The sequence below is a fragment of the Sorex araneus genome, chromosome 5 (genome assembly GCF_027595985.1).
Source record: "Sorex araneus isolate mSorAra2 chromosome 5, mSorAra2.pri, whole genome shotgun sequence".
NCBI lineage: Eukaryota > Metazoa > Chordata > Mammalia > Eulipotyphla > Soricidae > Sorex > Sorex araneus.
Window position 1 is genome coordinate 104,402,060 of NC_073306.1, and position 17,729 is coordinate 104,419,788.

The window sequence follows — 17,729 nt, forward strand, 5'->3', positions numbered from 1 at the left end:
TGGCTCTTGCTCAGGAATCACTCCTAGCAGGCTCAGAGGAATACATGGGATGCCAGGGATCAAACCCAGGACAGCCACATGCAAGGCAAGCACCCTACCCTCTGAAGTACCTCTCCAGCCCCCAATACTGCTTGCTTTTTTTAGAGATGGCATTACAGAGCATTGACTAAAGGTCATTTCAGTAATGGTGCTATATCAATTGAATATCCATATAACCCCAAGTCAAACAATACACTGAAAATCAGTTCTAGTCTGATTGAGATAAACTGTAAAATGGTAAGGTTTCTAGGAGAGAACATAGAGAAGTATCTTTGGATTATTTCTTGATGACAAAATAAATTTTGAAGTAATATACGAAAATATGTACAGGATTATGTTAAATTGATGGTCAAAATTAAAGTACCAACAAGAAAATCAGAATTTCCTATCTTAAAAGAAATATGACTGGAGAGGACTACTTTATATAAAATACATATTTTCTTTTAATATTTGAAATTTATTTTTATTTATTTATTTTTCTTCTAAGAAGAATATATAATATGGAGAAACAAATCAAGGGAATAGGCAGCATCCAAATCTCTGATGAACCCTTGACCTTCAGTTACAAAACTGATTACTGAGCTGTGGGGGGAAGAATGGAGGAAAAGAAGATGGGAATGGAGGTATTAGGGATATAGGGACAGTCTCGGGCATGGGGGTCAGGTCGTGGGCATTTTGGTGGTAATTAGAGCACACTACCTCAATACATAAACTTAAGATACTTGGTGTAACCATATTACCTAATCTATAATTTTTAAATATTGCAATTTAAAAGAAAGAAATATATATAACCTAAAGGTAGAAGCTGCCCTGAGTGACAGTTCCTGATTGCCACAGCAGGAGCGTTTTCATGAGATGGCACTGAGATCCAAGGTAACCAGCATGTGTTTAGCAGAGACTGGAAATGATAAGGATAGAAGAGCATCTGTGTTTGAGATGCTCCAATGAGCAATCAGCTCTCTCCTGAGATGACCCTTTTCCGTTGCTAGGCACTCAGTTCTGTTTCTGGAGTGGGTGGCAGTATTATATAATGCTAAAACACACTTCCGTCCTCTTTATATCTATGGGGAAAGAATTCGAGATTCCTAGCTTTCATTTTATACTATTCAACCATTAGGAGTGAGTAGAAATTAACATTTCTCTCATTTGGCCTAAATACTGAATAGATTAAAATTTCAAAATATATTCATTCCTAACATAAGATTATTATTTTTTTTTAAAAAGCCCTCTTATCACTAACATTAAGTTACATAAGTCACACTAGATACTGGGATCCTCCCCTTTACCTCAAAGTATGTCCATCATAATTGCCTGAATAAAGGTTGGGTTTTCGGGGGGAGGGCTATTGAGGGTAGAGGACTAGGGGGGAAGGGCCACACCTGTTAGTGCTCAGTTATTCCCTGCTCTGTGCTCTGGGATTGCTCCAGGCAGTACCCTGTAGTGAGAGCCATCAACCTGGAGCCCCCAAGAAGATAAAATATATTTGCCAGAACTTAGCAATGGGCTGTATAGAGAATTCCTCAAAAAAAAAAATTGGGATGGGAAGTGATGCGGCTTGGCGGGCTTGGAGTGGTTAATAGCTTTACCTGACAAATACTACTATAGCCAAATGGTCAAAATTAGCATCAGTGATTTCATGTTCATCGTATCTACTTTTTACATTTGATGAAAATGGCATGTTTTGTGATATTCTTATTCAATATCACAGACAAATACTGATTGAGGAACATTTTAAAATACACTTTATTTAAACTGAGCAAAAACATCCAGCCATCTAAAATAAAGGTTTGAGAAACTTTCTGAGGAGCCTAGGGAGACATAATGCTTAAATGTAATGTAGTAAATGGAGTGAGATCCCAGATGGAACCCTATAACAGATGTATACAAAAATCAAATAGATCTGAATATGGATTTCAATTAATTAATACTAATGTATTGTTAATTGGTTCATTAACTGTGTAAATGTACCATGCAAATGTATGATTTTAATAACAGAGGGAAATGGGTATGTATCTCTGTACCATCACAATTTTTCTATCAATCTATATCTAAACTGAAATTTAAATTTTACTTGATTAAGTTGAAAGAACAAAGAAATAGAACAGGAGCTAAGGCACATGGCTTGCATGTGATTAACCCCAGTTTAATCCCCTGCTACTGCATATAGTTATCAGGAGTGATTCCTGAGCAAAATAACTCAAACCCTGAGCAAAAAGCCCAGTGTGACCCAAAACAACAACAACAAAAAAATAAGTTGAAGACCTTTTTACATTTCAATCCTAAATATTTGCTGCTAAACAGGGACTTTTTTTGTTTTGTTTTAGGACCACACCCAATGATGCTCAGGGTTTACTTCGTAGTCTGCCCTCAAAAACTAGTCCTGGAGGGGCCTGGAGAGATATGGGATGTCAGGGATCAAACCCTTGTTGACTGTGTATAAGACAAATGCCCTATCCACTGTATTAACTCCCCAGCCCCAATAGAGACATCTTTTTATAGCCACAAGGTTAACACCATTTACAAATTATTACATGATAAGGTATTAATACCTGTAGTTCAGATACAAATTGCCCTAGTGCCTTTCTAGCTGCTGTCTTGCTCTTACGACAGATCCAATAAAAAATCACATAATGCATTTGTCATTTCTCTATAGTCCTTTTAACATAGAACATTCCTCCTCACGATGAGAAATTTTATTTTTTTTTTATTTTTTTTTTTTGGTCACACCTGGCGATGCACAGGGGTTACTCCTGGCTCTGCACTCAGGAACCACCCCTGGCCATGCTCAGGCGACCATATGGGATGCTGGGATTTGAACCCGGGTCGGCCGCGTGCAAGGCAAACGCCCTACCCGCTGTGCTATCTCTCCAGCCCCACGATGAGAAATTTTAACACCAATTTCTTCTCAATGGGTAAATCAACTGCCCTTTGTTTCATCTCTTTTATATCTATTCGGGGGAGAGAAAAACAGTCAAGTCTTGAACTGGCAGTGAATATTTAATTTCTCAAGAGCAGAAGTCGGGTCATCCAAACTGCCTTTCATGAAACAATGAGCAATGTTTCATAAGGGCCACAGGGCTTGGTAGTGCCAACCAGCCAGCATGCTGGTTTTGTGTTATAATTAGTGATGTCAGAATTACATTTAAGAGATGGTGTAGCTCTTGTGGCACATGTTTGCTTACGTTTCTCTTGTTGGGTCACCCAAGCTAATACAAAGTTTCCATTTTTCTGATTCTCTTATATAAAGAAAGTACTTAAACATTCTTTTTTTAAATATTTTTTTAATGAATCACCGTGAGGTATAGTTACAAAGCTTTCATGATTGAGTTTGTCATGCACCCATCCCTCCACCAGTGTACATTTTCCACCACCAATGTCCCCAGTATCCCTCCAGCCATCCTCACCCCACCCCACCCCCTGCCTCTATGGTAGACAATTTCCTTCTTACACTCTCTCTAGTTTGGGGCATTATGGTTTGCAATACAGATACTGAGAGGCCATCGTGTTAAACATTCTTTAATCAGTTGATCACCTCAAGAGAAGAGAACATAGAGAATATTTTTAAATGTTTTTACAATGTTCATGCTCTTATTTTGTAATGCAATTTGCTATTGCTTGTTAGCTATATAAAATAAAAAAAGCTATCCCTTCTTTCAAACTCATTATTGAAAACAGTAACGTGCAAGTAACGAGGGAGTGTTCTTGATATAAAGAGCAAGATTGTTCTAGCTCTAGGGAGTGGCATGAGAAAATATTTATTGAGTTGGAAATACAGGAGGCACTAGAAAGATTTGAACAGTGAAATGAAGGAAGTGATTTTGTAAGTGTGAAGGGGCAGGCCAGAGAGATAATGGAGAGGTTTAGTGCTTGCCTAGAACACAACCAACTATGGTTTAATCCCCAGAATGACCTTTGCCCCATCAGAAGTGATCCTGAACACAGCTGGGTGTAGCTCAAAGTTGTCCCTCTTCTACCCTCCCAAATTACATGGGTTAAGGTGCTTGCACTGGACCTGTTATAAATCCCAACACCATGTGGTTCCCTCAAGGTCACTGGGTGTAGGCCCAGAGACCCCCCCAATCACTATTGGGGTTGGTCCTTGACACCAGTACCTAAAAGCACTACTAAATCCTTGGATCTTAGCACTGAATTATTGACCAAGTTGGACAAGAATGACTCCGATGCCCCCTGAGCACAACTTGGGAAACCCAAAAATAGACATCATTGAACATGGAACCAGAGAGATGTCACGGGATGGGGGGGCGGGGGGGGGGGGTAAGATGCCTGAAGAGCCTGCAGCCATCCCGGATTTAATTCCTGCTATCAGTGGTCCCTTGTTGCTGTTTCCAGTCCCCTGAGCCCACCAGGTTCCATCCTGAAGCCCCCCAACACTACTGGAAGGGACTCAGGAGGCGCCTGGCACAGAGGTAACCCTGGTAATTCCCTGCAGGACCCCAGTAACCCTGGATCCTCAGGCTTGTGCATTCAACTAAGGACCAGTTGGCGAAGAATTCACAAGAAGAATTTTCTGAGCAATGCTTGGGAAGATACCACATGCACACAGTATGAATGCATATTTTGATTTCCCAATGATCACACACTTGATTTTAATTAAAAAGCTGTTGTACTCTCTAGATCCATCCATGGAGCAGCAAATTGCAAAGTAGTATTCCATTGTGTTTATGTACCATAGTTCTTAACCCGTTCTTAGGCACTTGGGTATTGTGAATAGTGCTACAAAGAACATAGGAGTCCAAAAGTCATTACTAGGTAGAGTTTTTGCACCGTTGGAGTAGATCCCCAAAAGAAGAATTGCAGGTCATACAGAAGCTCAATTCCACTTTTTTGAAACGTGTCCATATTGTTTTCTAAATAAAACTCAGACCCATCAACATTCCTATGAGCAGTGAATGAGGGCCATTTTTCCCTACATTCACACCAGCATTCATTGTTTTTGTCCTTTGTGATGTGTGCCAGTCTGACTAATGTGAGATGATATCTCATTGTTATTTGATTTGCATTTCCCTGATAAATGATGCAGAGCATTTCTTTATATACCATTTGGCCAACTGTATGTCTTCTCTGAAGAAGTTTCTGTTGATCTCTTCTCCCTACTTTTTTGATTGGAGTTAGCTATTTTTTTCTTCCTTGTAAAATTCTACCAGTGCTTTTTTTTTAAGGGGGGGGGCGGGGGGAATAGGGGTTGGGGCCACACCCAGCACTGCTCATCTTACTCCTGACTGCCCAGGGATCACTCCTGGCTGACTTGGGGAAACATGAGCCAGGGATCAAACTGTGTGCAAGGCAAATGTTCTACCATTGCTACCCACTGTACTTATTTCTCCAGCCCCCTCTACCCGTGCTTTATATATCTTGGATAGCAACTCTTTATTAGATGAGTGGTTTGAAAATGTTCTCTCCCAACCTGTGAGGTGTCTTTTATTTTAGTCATTTTCTTTGTAATGCAGAAACTTCTTGGTTTGATGTGGTCCTAATTTGGTGGTCTTTGCTTCTGTTTGACTGGCCAGTGGCATTGAATCATTGAAAATACCTCTAGATTCAAGGTTCTGATGTGTTCTACCTATGTTTTTCTCAATATGACCTATAACTCAGATCGGATATGAAGGTCTTCAGTCCATTTTGATTAGACTTTTGTGCATGGTGTTAGAAAAGGGTCTGAATACCTTTTTATTTTAATGTGACTTACCAGTTTTCCCATCACCATTTGCTAAAGAGGCATCCCTTGCTCCATTTCATTCTTTTTGCACCTTTATTGAAAAATTACACTGTTCAGGGCTGGAGCGATAGCACAGCGGGTAGGGCGTTTGCCTTGCATGCGGCCGACCTGGGTTCGATTCCCAGCATCCCATATGGTCCCCCGAGCCCCGCCAGGAGTAATTCCTGAGTGCATGAACCAGGAGTAACCCCTGTGTATTTCCAGGTGTGACCCAAAAACAGAAAGAAAGAAAGAAAGAAAGAAAGAAAGAAAGAAAGAAAGAAAGGAAGGAAGGAAGGAAGGAAGGAAGGAAGGAAGGAAGGAAGGAAGGAAGGAAGGAAGGAAGAAAGAAAGAAAGAAAGAAAGAAAGAAAGAAAGAAAGAAAGAAAGAAAGAAAGAAAGAAAGAAAGAAAGAAAGATTACACTGTTTATAAACCTGAGGATTTGTATCTTAACTCGCAATTCTATTTCATTGGTCTGAGCATCTATCCTTATTGCTGTACCACACTGTTTGGAAGTTAATCAGAAGACAAGGGACAGACTGAATGACGTCTTTCTTATGCGGGATATAAAGAAACATAATAAGGAAATAGTGCATGTCCAAAGGCAACAGAAACAAAGAACTGGTCTCCAGTAGAAAGCTTACTATGATGGGGGCAGGACGAGAGGTGGAGACAGTGGTGGAGAGAAGCAGTCTCTCGTGGAGGGTGCAGTGCTGGAAAGTTTGAGCATGAAACCCTACAATTAACTGTTCTGTAAGTCACAGTGCCAAAAATAAAATTTTTTAAAAAGCAGTGGTCAGACTGGAGAGATAGTACAGCGGTTAAGGCACTTGTTTTGCATTAGCAGTAGTTTGAATCCCTGCACCACATATGGTCCCCCAAGCACTGCCAAGGTGTGACTTCTTTCACACACACACACACACACACACACACACACACACACACACACACACACACACACGCAGTGGTGAGCTTATTTGCTACTGTAATCCCCTGGTACTAAAAGACAATAATGCCTTCATTATACCATCAGCAATACCTGTTTTGAATAATGGCAAGGAATTAAAAGATCACTTGAATGCAAAATATTAAATTCACTTTTGATGGGGGGGAACCTAATAAAGAATTGTGCTCTTTTACAAAATAACTATAGATGACTGTAGTTGGGGCTGCATGGTAGGTTTGAATGTAAGTTTGGGTTGCACAGTAGGGAGGACTTGACAACAATGAGTTCCTGTCAGGAAAGGTCACCTCATGGTCATTTTGTACTAAATGAATTTTCTGATATATTTATGGATTTTCTTATTTGTGTTTTGTTTAAATTAATTTGAAAAATGATGGAAATAGAGTAACCAAAAACCACATGTTATATTCTATATTTTTAATTGTGTAAAAATGTGCATCTTAAGAGATTTCTTACAACAACTCAAAAGTATTTTTCATGTTATTTTTCTAAACCAGAATCTTTCTTTCTTTTAAACCTTAGATTACAAATCAATGCTTGTTATCTTTTTTTTTTTTTCTTTTTGGGTCACACCCAGTGATGCACAGGGGTCACTCCTGGCTCTGCACTCAGGAACCACCCCTGGCAGTACTCGGGGGACCATATGGGATGCTGGTAATCAAACTCCGGTCGGCTGCGTGCAAGGCAAATGCCCTACCCGCTGTGCTATCACTCCAGCCCCAAAGCTTGTTATCTTTAATGGTGGTAGTACTAATAGTCAATTTAGATTTCACAGATTCCCTTAGGAACTAAAAATTCCCCTGAGTTGAGAATAAGTCAGATTCAGGGATTGGTCAAATGGTATGAGTGGTTCTTAACTCTGTCTAAAAATATAGCCAAAAGTGAATTTCACATATATATTATTTATGTATACCAGTAGTATGTTGGTAAGTCATAATTAAAATTAGATAACGTCTGAATTCTGACTTTGTTCACCTACTAACATTGAAGATCTGCTTGCTATGGGTTACATATTATTTGAAGTACCAAAATTTGGGACTTTTAGTATACAGGAAAGAACACAGATGTTGAAATTGAAGTTACATGTTAGCTTTGATGCTTGCTGGGTACATGATTAAGAACCTAAGCTTTCTGAGCCTTACCGTTATCATCTATGAAAATAGAGCAATAACACCTACCCCACTTGTGAATTTCATATTTGTTGTGACCGTGGAAGAATTGTACTACAGAAGCCAAGGAATGCTGCAGATTGCAGGGCTAAGTGAGGCATTCTATGGAACTTTGCCCATGGGATGCTGGCTTACTTGAATGCTTCAAGGGCTTATAGCCCTTGGTTCTCTAGTGCTCTGTCAAGTTCAGCATTCTTTAAAACATTTTTCTTTGGTCTACCACATAGTCCTATTGGAGGTGTGGGTAAGGGAGAGAGTGTAAAGGGATAATGAATTATGAGTCTGATTTGCTGTGGTTTTCTTTCCCCTGATTTTATCTTTCCTTTTAGAGTAGAAATTGCAAGCTCTAGAATAAAATTAGAAGTGTAGCTCTGACAACATGAAAATTCCAATCTTTTTAGCTCTTGATGGCTATAATTAAAATATGTATAAAGTCAAAGGAATTTTTGCTGTTTTTTTCTCTCTTTGACAGTTTCAAACATGTATCCTTGGTTATATAAGTTAGGACTTAGGTTATTTTCATGGGTTTGACTTTTTCTTCCTGTATATTTTTTAAATTATAGTTATATGATGGCCACTTAGCTGTTATTTTAGTAATATGAATTCTCTTAGTAATAGATATTCTTAGCAAAAAAACGCTTTTTAAAATGTTATAATAGGGGCTGGAGCGATAACACAGCGGGTAGGGCATTTGCCTTGCACTCGGCCAACCCGGGTTCGATTCCCAGCATCCCATATGGTCCCCTGAGCACTGCCAGGAGTAATTCCTAAGTGCAGAGCCAGGAGTGACCCAAAAAGCAAAAAAAAAAAAACTGTTATAATAGAAAATAGGTGGGTTTTTTTTGTGATCACACGTTAACTTTTGCTATGACTACTAACACAGTAGCATAATGACTCACCTCGGTAGAATATACACAGATATCTACATTGGCTTTCTTTAGACCTTGCATCAGTTGTAAACATTTAGATTTAAACACACAAAATCTTATCCTTTCTTCATTATTATTCTTTTCAAAGTTATTAAATGTCATTTTACTTACTCTACCCTCCTCTACCCTCATGATCTCTTACATTTATTTTAGTACTTAAATAAAGTATAGTTTGGCAAAGAGCTACAGCCATTATCATATTACTTGAAAATTCTAGTAAGACAAAAATGTGCTTCCCATACTATGTATTGGTTAATAGAAATCATCTTAAACCCAAAACCAAAGTAAGCATAATATTGTCATATCTTAGTTTATTGAAGAACAGAATTTAGAAATCCAAATTACTGTACCTTCCAGAAATCTTCATTCTAATTGATTCTTACACAAAGATAGGTTTGCAACTACGATTGAATCTTTTAGAAAATGCTTTTTAAATAGTTCTCAAGGGCTTAGAGCTACACAAAGGATTCTACAATCAATGAAATTAAGTTTTTTGATGGCAACCTAATTGCATTTGTCTTTTATGAAGAGGAAGAATAATACTGCTTTGAAAAAAAAGTCAGAAAACTACAGTGTTTACTAAGATACACTATTTCTAAGATTTCTCACTGTTTCTGAGTATATAATTACTTTATATGCCACCAACCCAAGTTCACTTCCCATGTACCACCAAGAGTGTTCCCTGAGCCCTGCTGGGTGTGAAATAAAACCAAAATAGAAAAAAAAATCCTGATTCTATTTTGTTTTGTTTTGTTTTGTTTTGCTTTTTGGGTCACACCCAGCGATGCATAGGAGTTAGTCCTGGCTCTGCAGGACTAGAAAAAATGTAATTGAGCTAATAAAGCAATTTGTGAAAAGTTTGATAGAAGTTATGATACACTAAAATGTTTAAAAAACTGACAAAAATTGTATATTCAATAATGGAATTACTAGTGATTCTTATTTTATTTATTTTTTTATCTTAGGCACTGTAATTTAAAATACTGCTAATGGGGGTCAGAGCAAAGGTATAGCGGATAGGGCATTTCTCTTGTGTGCCAACAACCCAATTCCATCCCCAGCACCACATATGGTTCCCCTGAACCTGCCAGAAATGGTCCCTGAGCTCAGGGACAGGAGTAAGCCCTGAGCACAGCCTGGAATAGCTTTGAAACCAAATAAATAAAATCCTGTTAATAATAAGATTTCATACATATAATTTACCAACACACACTTACAGTAAACTTTTGGGGATTCGAATCAGTAAAAGAAGTTTAATCCGTTTTTTTCAGGAATGATGCTAAAAATTTTTTATGTTCTGATGATATTATTTCTAGTATGGAAAACACTCTGAGACTTGCCTGTGAGCTTGCAATAATTCTATAAAACAATTTTGCTGGTTCCAGAGAGATAGTACAGAGGTTAAGATGCTTGCCTCATGTGACAGACTCAGGTTTTATTGCCTCGAATGTGACAGATGCAAGTTTTATTCCCGACACAGAATATGGTCCCCCATAAACCACCAGAAGTGATCCTAAGCACAAAGTCAAGAGTAGCCCCTGAGCACTGCTAGTCGTGGCCCAAAGCAACCCCCTCCCAATTTCTTTTAAATAAAACTATTTTGATTGAAGGATGAATTGTATTTCAACATATTTTCAGAAAAATAGTTTTGTTATGTATTGTCTATAAATAAAATTGCTACTATATGGGCATGCCAAAAACAGTAACAACAAGTCTCACAATGGAGACGTTCCTGGTGCCCACTCGAGCAAATCGATGAGCAACAGGATGACAGTGACAGTGACTATAAGGGAGCTATTCCCACTACTGGATGCCCATAAATAATTTTATTTGCTTTTCTAAATACTGTGATTTTTTTTTTTAACATGACCAGTGTTCTTTTTGTTGTTTTGTTTTGTTTTGTTTTTTTCTTTTTGGGTCACACCCAGCAATGCTCAGTGGTTACTCCTGGCTTTGCACTCAGGAATTACTCCTGGTGGTGCTTGGGGGAATCATATGGGATGCCGAGGATCGAACCCGGGTCGGCCGCGTGCAAGGCGAACGCCCTACACGCTGTGCTAACACTCCGGCCCCCTCTTTTTTTTTTTTTTTAACTTTTTTATTGAATCACTGTGAGATAGACCCTTATAAAGCTGTTCATGATTAGATTTCAGTCATACAGTATTCTATCACCCATCCCTCCACCAGTGTACATTTCCCAGCACCAGGTCCCCAGGGTTCCTCCCATCACCCCGCACCTACCTCTATGGCAGGCTCTCGATCTCTCTCTTCCCTCCCCCCCATCATCGGGATCATTCCCAGCTATTATTGACATACTTATACATAACCAGTGTTCTTAAAGACAGCTTTACGTGAGTGTGAGGGTAAGAGTTTTGTGAATATTTTAGCAAAGTTCTCCTTTAGTAAGAAATAAGACGTAGAAGAAATAAGCAATTATATATTCCTGCTTCTATAACTGAAACAGTATTCAAATTTATGGATGAATTTCATTTTATACACTGTAAATAAACTTTAATTTTATACAGTATTCTCAAACTTTGACCTAATGACCAACTTCTACAGTCAGACCCAATATTAAAGAAAGTAGCCTCCCTCAAAAAATGCTCTAGAAAATATTAAATATGTTAACAAAATATTCAGTAATATTCACATTGCTGTATTTGTGAAATTATATAATAGTGGTGCTTCTTAAATTTTCCACTATTTGTTAAACCCTTAATCTTTCTCATGTTCCAACTGAAATATATTTTTATTTTCTACTCTTAGAAGAGGTGTTGGGGATGTAGTACTTATTGCTTTAGGCTAATTCTACTCCATAAAAAGGCTAAAAAATAAAGGCAAAGCCTTCATTTGCATCGTATCAACTAGCAGCAAATTCTTACATATGTGAGAAAATAATCTGCTTTGCAAGTCAGATGCTTACATTAAAAGCTACCTTAAATAGAGCACAAGTGATAGTTTAGGGGTTCAGGCACTTGCCTTGCACACAACCAGCACCAATTAAATCCCAGGTACTGCACGTGGTTCCCCCACCCCAAGCTCTGCCAGGATTGATCACTAAGCACAGAGCCAGGTGTGACCCACTGTCACTGTATTACTGTCATCCTGTTGCCCATCGATTTGCTCAAGCGGGCACCAGTAACATCTCCATTGTGAGACTTATTGTTACTGTTTTTGGCATATCGAATATGGCACAGATAGCTTGCCAGGCTCTGCCATGTGAGTGAGATACTCTTGGTAGCTAGCCAGGCTCTCCGAGAGGAATGGAGGAATTGAACCCGGGTCAGCTGCATGCAAGGCAAATGCCCTACCCACTGTGCTATCGCTCCAGCCCAGGTGTGACCCAAAAACCAAAATCAAAAACAAAAATTACAGCAGTCTAAAATAGAATATGCTTAAAGGCAAAATGACTGATGCTGACAATTTTTGTAATTTAGAATAAACACAAGTTAGAAATCTGAGGAAAAAGGGTTGAATCATGAAAAAAAAAGGTGAAATAATCATGAGGAAAAATGGAAATAAAGAGAGGAGAAGGAGAGTAAGGCATTGCAGGCAAAAAGCATGTACTCTTAGTTAAAGTAGAAATACCAGGGCAGACTGAGGAGCCCATGTTAGAACAGATGGTTTATAAGAGGCAGTGGATTTCCATTATGTTAGATGTTCCCCTCCTTACAGGGGTCACAGGTGGGTGAGAAGGCCTGCAATTGAATTCTGTAAGCATGGAAGTCCTGTCAGTAGATTAAGAAGATTGGTCTGACAGTGCAGCCAGAAACATGTGTTGGGGAACTGTTCAGAGAGAAAATCAAGCTGGCATCAACCTCACTAAACATTATCATTGGCCACTGATATCTCTGAGTGAAAGAGTTGTATAAATGTGTGGACTCTCGCCAAGGATAAACCGACAGAACTGGGTTACAGTTTTTAGATGGGTCATATTGCAGTGGAAGGAGAAGTCCAAAATCCATGAGTGAAGGGAATGAAGAGGCTCATGGTAGATTTAAATTCAGAGGTACCAGCCCAATGGCAATAGAAACAAAGAGCTGAATTGGTCTTCAGTAGGAAGCTTGCCACTGGGGCAAGGTTGGGGGTGATTAGTTAGGGTGGGGATCTCTAGGACAATGGGGGAGGGGAAAAGTGCCTGCCTCAGAGTCAGGCTGGAGGGCAGGAGGGGAACTGAGGACATTGGTGGAGAGTAAAAGGCACTGGTGAAGGGATTGGTGTTGGAACGATATACACCTGAAGCTCAATCATAAATATCTTTGTAATATTATAATTTGCGATTTTGTTTTTAAAAAGAAAGAAAACTAAATGAAAATAATATGAAATTGAGAATATAAAAGAAAATACTTTGGTTAAATCCATATTTTTTTTTAAATTTTTTATTGAGTCACCATGTGGAAAGTTACAAAGTTTTCAGGTTTAAATCTCAGTTATACAATGCTCGAATACCCATCCCTTCACCAGTGCTCATATTCCACCACCAAGAATCCCAGTATAGCTCCACCCAGCCCCCTCACACCCCTAACCCCCCCACGCCCCTAGCCCCTCCCACCCTAAGCCCCCCCCCGCCTGTGTAACTAATAAATTTCACTTTACTTTCACTTTGATTGCATACAATATTTCAACAAAACTCACTATTATTGTTTGGAGAGTCTCTCCTAAATCCATATTTTAAAGGAACATACAATATTAATTTAAATAAGTGGTTGGAAAATGTAAACTATATATTTGCTGGCTGATTATAGGATTATAGCTTGTGTCAGCAGTGAGGATGACCACACAGTGGACATTATGTTCTTAGTTACACATCTTTTTTTGTTTGCTTGTTTGGTTTTGGGCCACACCTAGTAGTGCTCAGGATCACTCCTCACTGGGCTTAGGGGACATTGTGGGGTGCCAGGAATGGACCCACACCAGAAGCTTGCAAAGCAAGCAACCTAAGCACTGTACTATCTCTCTGGACCCCACAAATCCTTTCTTATGGTTATTAGTTGTTTTATTAGAAGTCATACTAGAAGCTCTAACATTTCTATGAGATTATGAGAGACTCGTATTAATTTGAGCAGTCCTCAATGTTATAGCCCATCTAAAATGTCCATGCCTAGATTTTTAGGGACTGGCTTTGATGAAGTAGTCTTCATGGAATGGCCTTGTTTAGGAAGCAATGATTGTTAATGATATGACTTCCAGAGTGTAAGGATTAAATCCTTAACAGATTTGGTATTCCTCTGACTTGGTGATAACAGTCACAGACCAAGGGTTCAGCTGATAAGATAGTCACCAGGGATTTACTACCATCCCCCACTCAAAAAAAAAAGTGAAAGAACTTTGTGAATTAAAAATACAAAAATATAATGAACTAAAAATACAAAGTCACAGAAAGAATAAGAAATATATACTTGGTTTCAGTATAAAAACATCTGGTATAAATGCAAATACCTATTTAATCTAAAGACTCTAAGTGTATATGCTGTGGGCCAAAGTCTTGTTTCCTTTAAATTCATATATTGAATTCTTAACCTCTGGTACCTCAGAATGTGACTCTTTGGAGATAAGGGCTTTATTAAGTGAAAGTTCTTTGGGGTAGACTTCAGCTGTTACAATCAGTATCCTAATATTAAAGAAGGAAGATATTTGGACACTTTGTCCTAGAAGGAAACTATTTTCAGTCCAAAACAAAGGAACTCAGAAGAAACCAAAACTGCCAACATCTTTTTCTGGAACTTCTAGCCTCTAGATCTATGGGGAAAAAAATCACTATTTTTAAGTAATCTGGTCTGTGGTATTATGTTATGACAGCCTTGTAAACATTATAGATTTCTGGCAAAGTTTGTTAACAAATGATTTGTTTTGAAGCCACGCCTGGCAATGTTCATGGCTTACTCTTGGCTCTGCATTTTGAACTCAGGAATCACTCCTGTGAGTGCTCTGGGCAAATGCCCTACCCGCTGTGCTATTGCTCCAGTCCTCAATCTAATAAAAAAAATTTTTTTTAAACCACCAAATTCCAATATAGGAAGCTTCTACAGTATGTATGCTGGGTACTCCTCAAAACTGCCAAGATCAGTTTCAAAGGAAAATCTGAGAAGATGTTAGAGTCAAAAGATACAGGGTAGTGGGAGGGATACTGGGAACATTGGGGGAGGAGAATGGGCACTGGTGGAGGGATGTAAACGATCACTGTATCACTGAAATGCAAATATGAAAATTCATGTTTGTAACTGTGCCTCACGGTGATTCACTAATAAAAATTTAAAAAAAATACTAAGGATGCAAAATAACTAGATATGCTATCTTTGATGAAAAAGAAATAGTTAAAGTAAAACAATTTGAAAAAAGTATGAACTTTAGTTAATAAATATCAATATGAGTTTTTTTATTTGTTTTGTTGGGGGGGCACACCTCATAGTGCTCAGTGCTTACCCCTGGCTCTGCACCCAAGGATTCTTTCTGGTGGTGCTCCAGGGACCATGTGTGGTCCAAGGATCAAACCCAGATCGGCTGCATGCAAGGCAAGCATCTTACCCACCATAGTAGCCCTCCAACCCCAATGTGGGGTTTGTTAATTATGACAAATGTACCGTAATAATGCAGAATTGATGTAGGGTATGTGGGAATTATCCTGTCCTTTCAGCCTTTCTGTAAAACTAAGCTCTTCTAAAATAAACATCAGTTTTAAAACTGGATTTAGGGGCCAGAGAGATAATATAGTGGATAAAGCTCTTGCCTTGCATATGCCAACCTAGGTTTGATTTCTGGCATCCCAAATGGCCCCCTGAGCACTGCCAGGAGTGACTCCTGAGTGCAGAGCCAAGAGTAGCCCCTAAGCATCACCAATTGTGGCCAAAATTCCAAAGGGGGAAAATAAATGTAAATTGTTTTAAAGTAGACAAAAGGAGGGGCTGGACCAATAGCACAGTGGGTAGGGCATTTGCCTTGCACGCAGCCGACCTGGGTTTGATTCCCAGCATCCCACATCGTCCCCTGAGCACCACCAGGGGCTAATTCCTGAGTGCAGAGCCAGGAGTAACCCCTGTGCATCGCTGGGTGTGACCCAAAAAAGCAAAAAATAAAATAAAATAAAATAAAGTAGACAAAAGGATATCATACCATGTGAATCAAAAGGACTGGTAGTAGTTGAAATTTTCATATATACTAGTGTTTAGATGTATTTTAAAAATATCTGTAAGATTTTTTCCCTATTTATGTAGCAGACCTTTTCATTTCTAATTTTTAATGATGATTGGCACTCACGATTGGCAGAGTGTTGGAATTTAAAACAGAGCTACCTCCCTGGAAGGCACTTTGATAGGTAGAAACGTGTGTGATTTCTGAAACAGCAGCAGCAGTAGCACCAGGAAATTAAGACCAAAATACACAAAAAGGTTTTTTGTGATATTACATGCAACAGTAAAAACCTGCAAATTAATCAAAAACAAATTCTTCAAATAAACCAAGAGAATATCAACATAGAATATAATAACACATTAAGAAAAATACTATGGAAATACACGTGGGGACAAAAAGTTCCATGCTGTGTTTTGTGAAAATACCAATTACATATCATGTAAATGATGTCATGACATTTTTGTCTACTCTTATGTTTAGTGTATGTCTACATACATCTTAGATGTAGGCTTTGATAAAATAATCTCAACTCTAAGGGGCTGGAGAGATAAAACAGTGGGTAGGGTGATTGCCTTGTATGTGGCCTACTCAGTTTTGATTTCTGGCACCACCAGGAGTAATTCCTAAGTGCAGAGCCACGAGTGACCCCTGAGCATTACCAGATATGACCCAAAAAAGAAAAAAAAAAAAATTCTGTAGTTTGAGGGGGGCAGGGATTCCCAAGCAGTATATATCAACTCAGGGGCTCCTTCCAGTGATTCTTGGTCAACTGGGCCAGCAGTTCAATTCTAGGACCCAAGGACATGGTGCCACTCAGGCCCTGTAGGGCCAAGGATCAGCAGAGCCAGCCCATCTGGCTCAAGGGTCACCCTGCAGTGCTCAGAGGACCATGTGGTGCTGGGGTAGAACTAGCATCTAAAGCACGGCATCCGCCTTCACCCTTAGATCTCGCTGATCCCGGGAAGAATTTTAAATGGCAGTGTTATTAATTTTCCTGCTAAATTATATCTGAGATGTCGGAATCAATTTATTGCAGAAAATGTCTATTTAGCTTTCTGGAGTGAATTTACTGTCATTTTTTCCATGTACTTTCAATCTTTTTATTAGGTGAAAATGTTATGAACTGTTTAAAAGCATTGCTGTATTTGACTAGTCTTCTCATTGTTTTTTTGCTTTTAGGTTGGTGTTTGGAATGCTTTATCCTGCATATTATTCATACAAAGCTGTCAAGACAAAAAATGTGAAAGAATACGTAAGTAGTTTTATAAATAACTAATTCTAGTGTTTTGTATCAAGCTTAGAAGAACTTATTTTAAGAACAGTTGGAATGATTTTGGGGGTTAAAATGTGAAGGAACGAAATTACTCGTCCGTTTACAAAGAGAACACTAAATCTGAGTTAAATTTTAAAGTGGTATTTTAAAACTTGGTCACTGTCAGTTGGTACTTAAATAACAGAGTGGTTCCCAAAAGAGTAATAAGGTATTTCTTATTCATTTAGTCTGTAAATTGCAGTATAATAAAAGATCATGGAATTGTCTTTTTGTCTTGTAAGCTTATAGGCAAACTAAGACTATGGCTTCCTAGCCTCAGAACCTTCTTTCTTAGGTATTTTTTGGTTTTTCTCTTTGATTTAGATATCACTGTCCACAATTGCAATATCTTTTCTTCTTAAGTGACTATATTTGTATAGTGATTTCCTCATTAGCTCACTGCCTCTTCCATCCTCTTTTCCCTCACATTCACTGATTTTTTTTGTTTTTACTTTTAACTAATATCTTTT

General features: G+C 38.6%; 1 protein-coding gene across 1 annotated transcript in view; it reads left to right on the top strand.

The window, feature by feature from the left end:
• REEP3 (receptor accessory protein 3) overlaps positions 1-17,729 on the top strand; it is a 110,366-nt gene that overhangs the window by 28,310 nt on the left and 64,327 nt on the right. Inside the window, exon 2 of the mRNA XM_055138892.1 lies at positions 17,127-17,199. Coding sequence (XP_054994867.1) covers positions 17,127-17,199 — 73 coding nt within the window. The remainder of the gene's footprint in view (positions 1-17,126; positions 17,200-17,729) is intronic.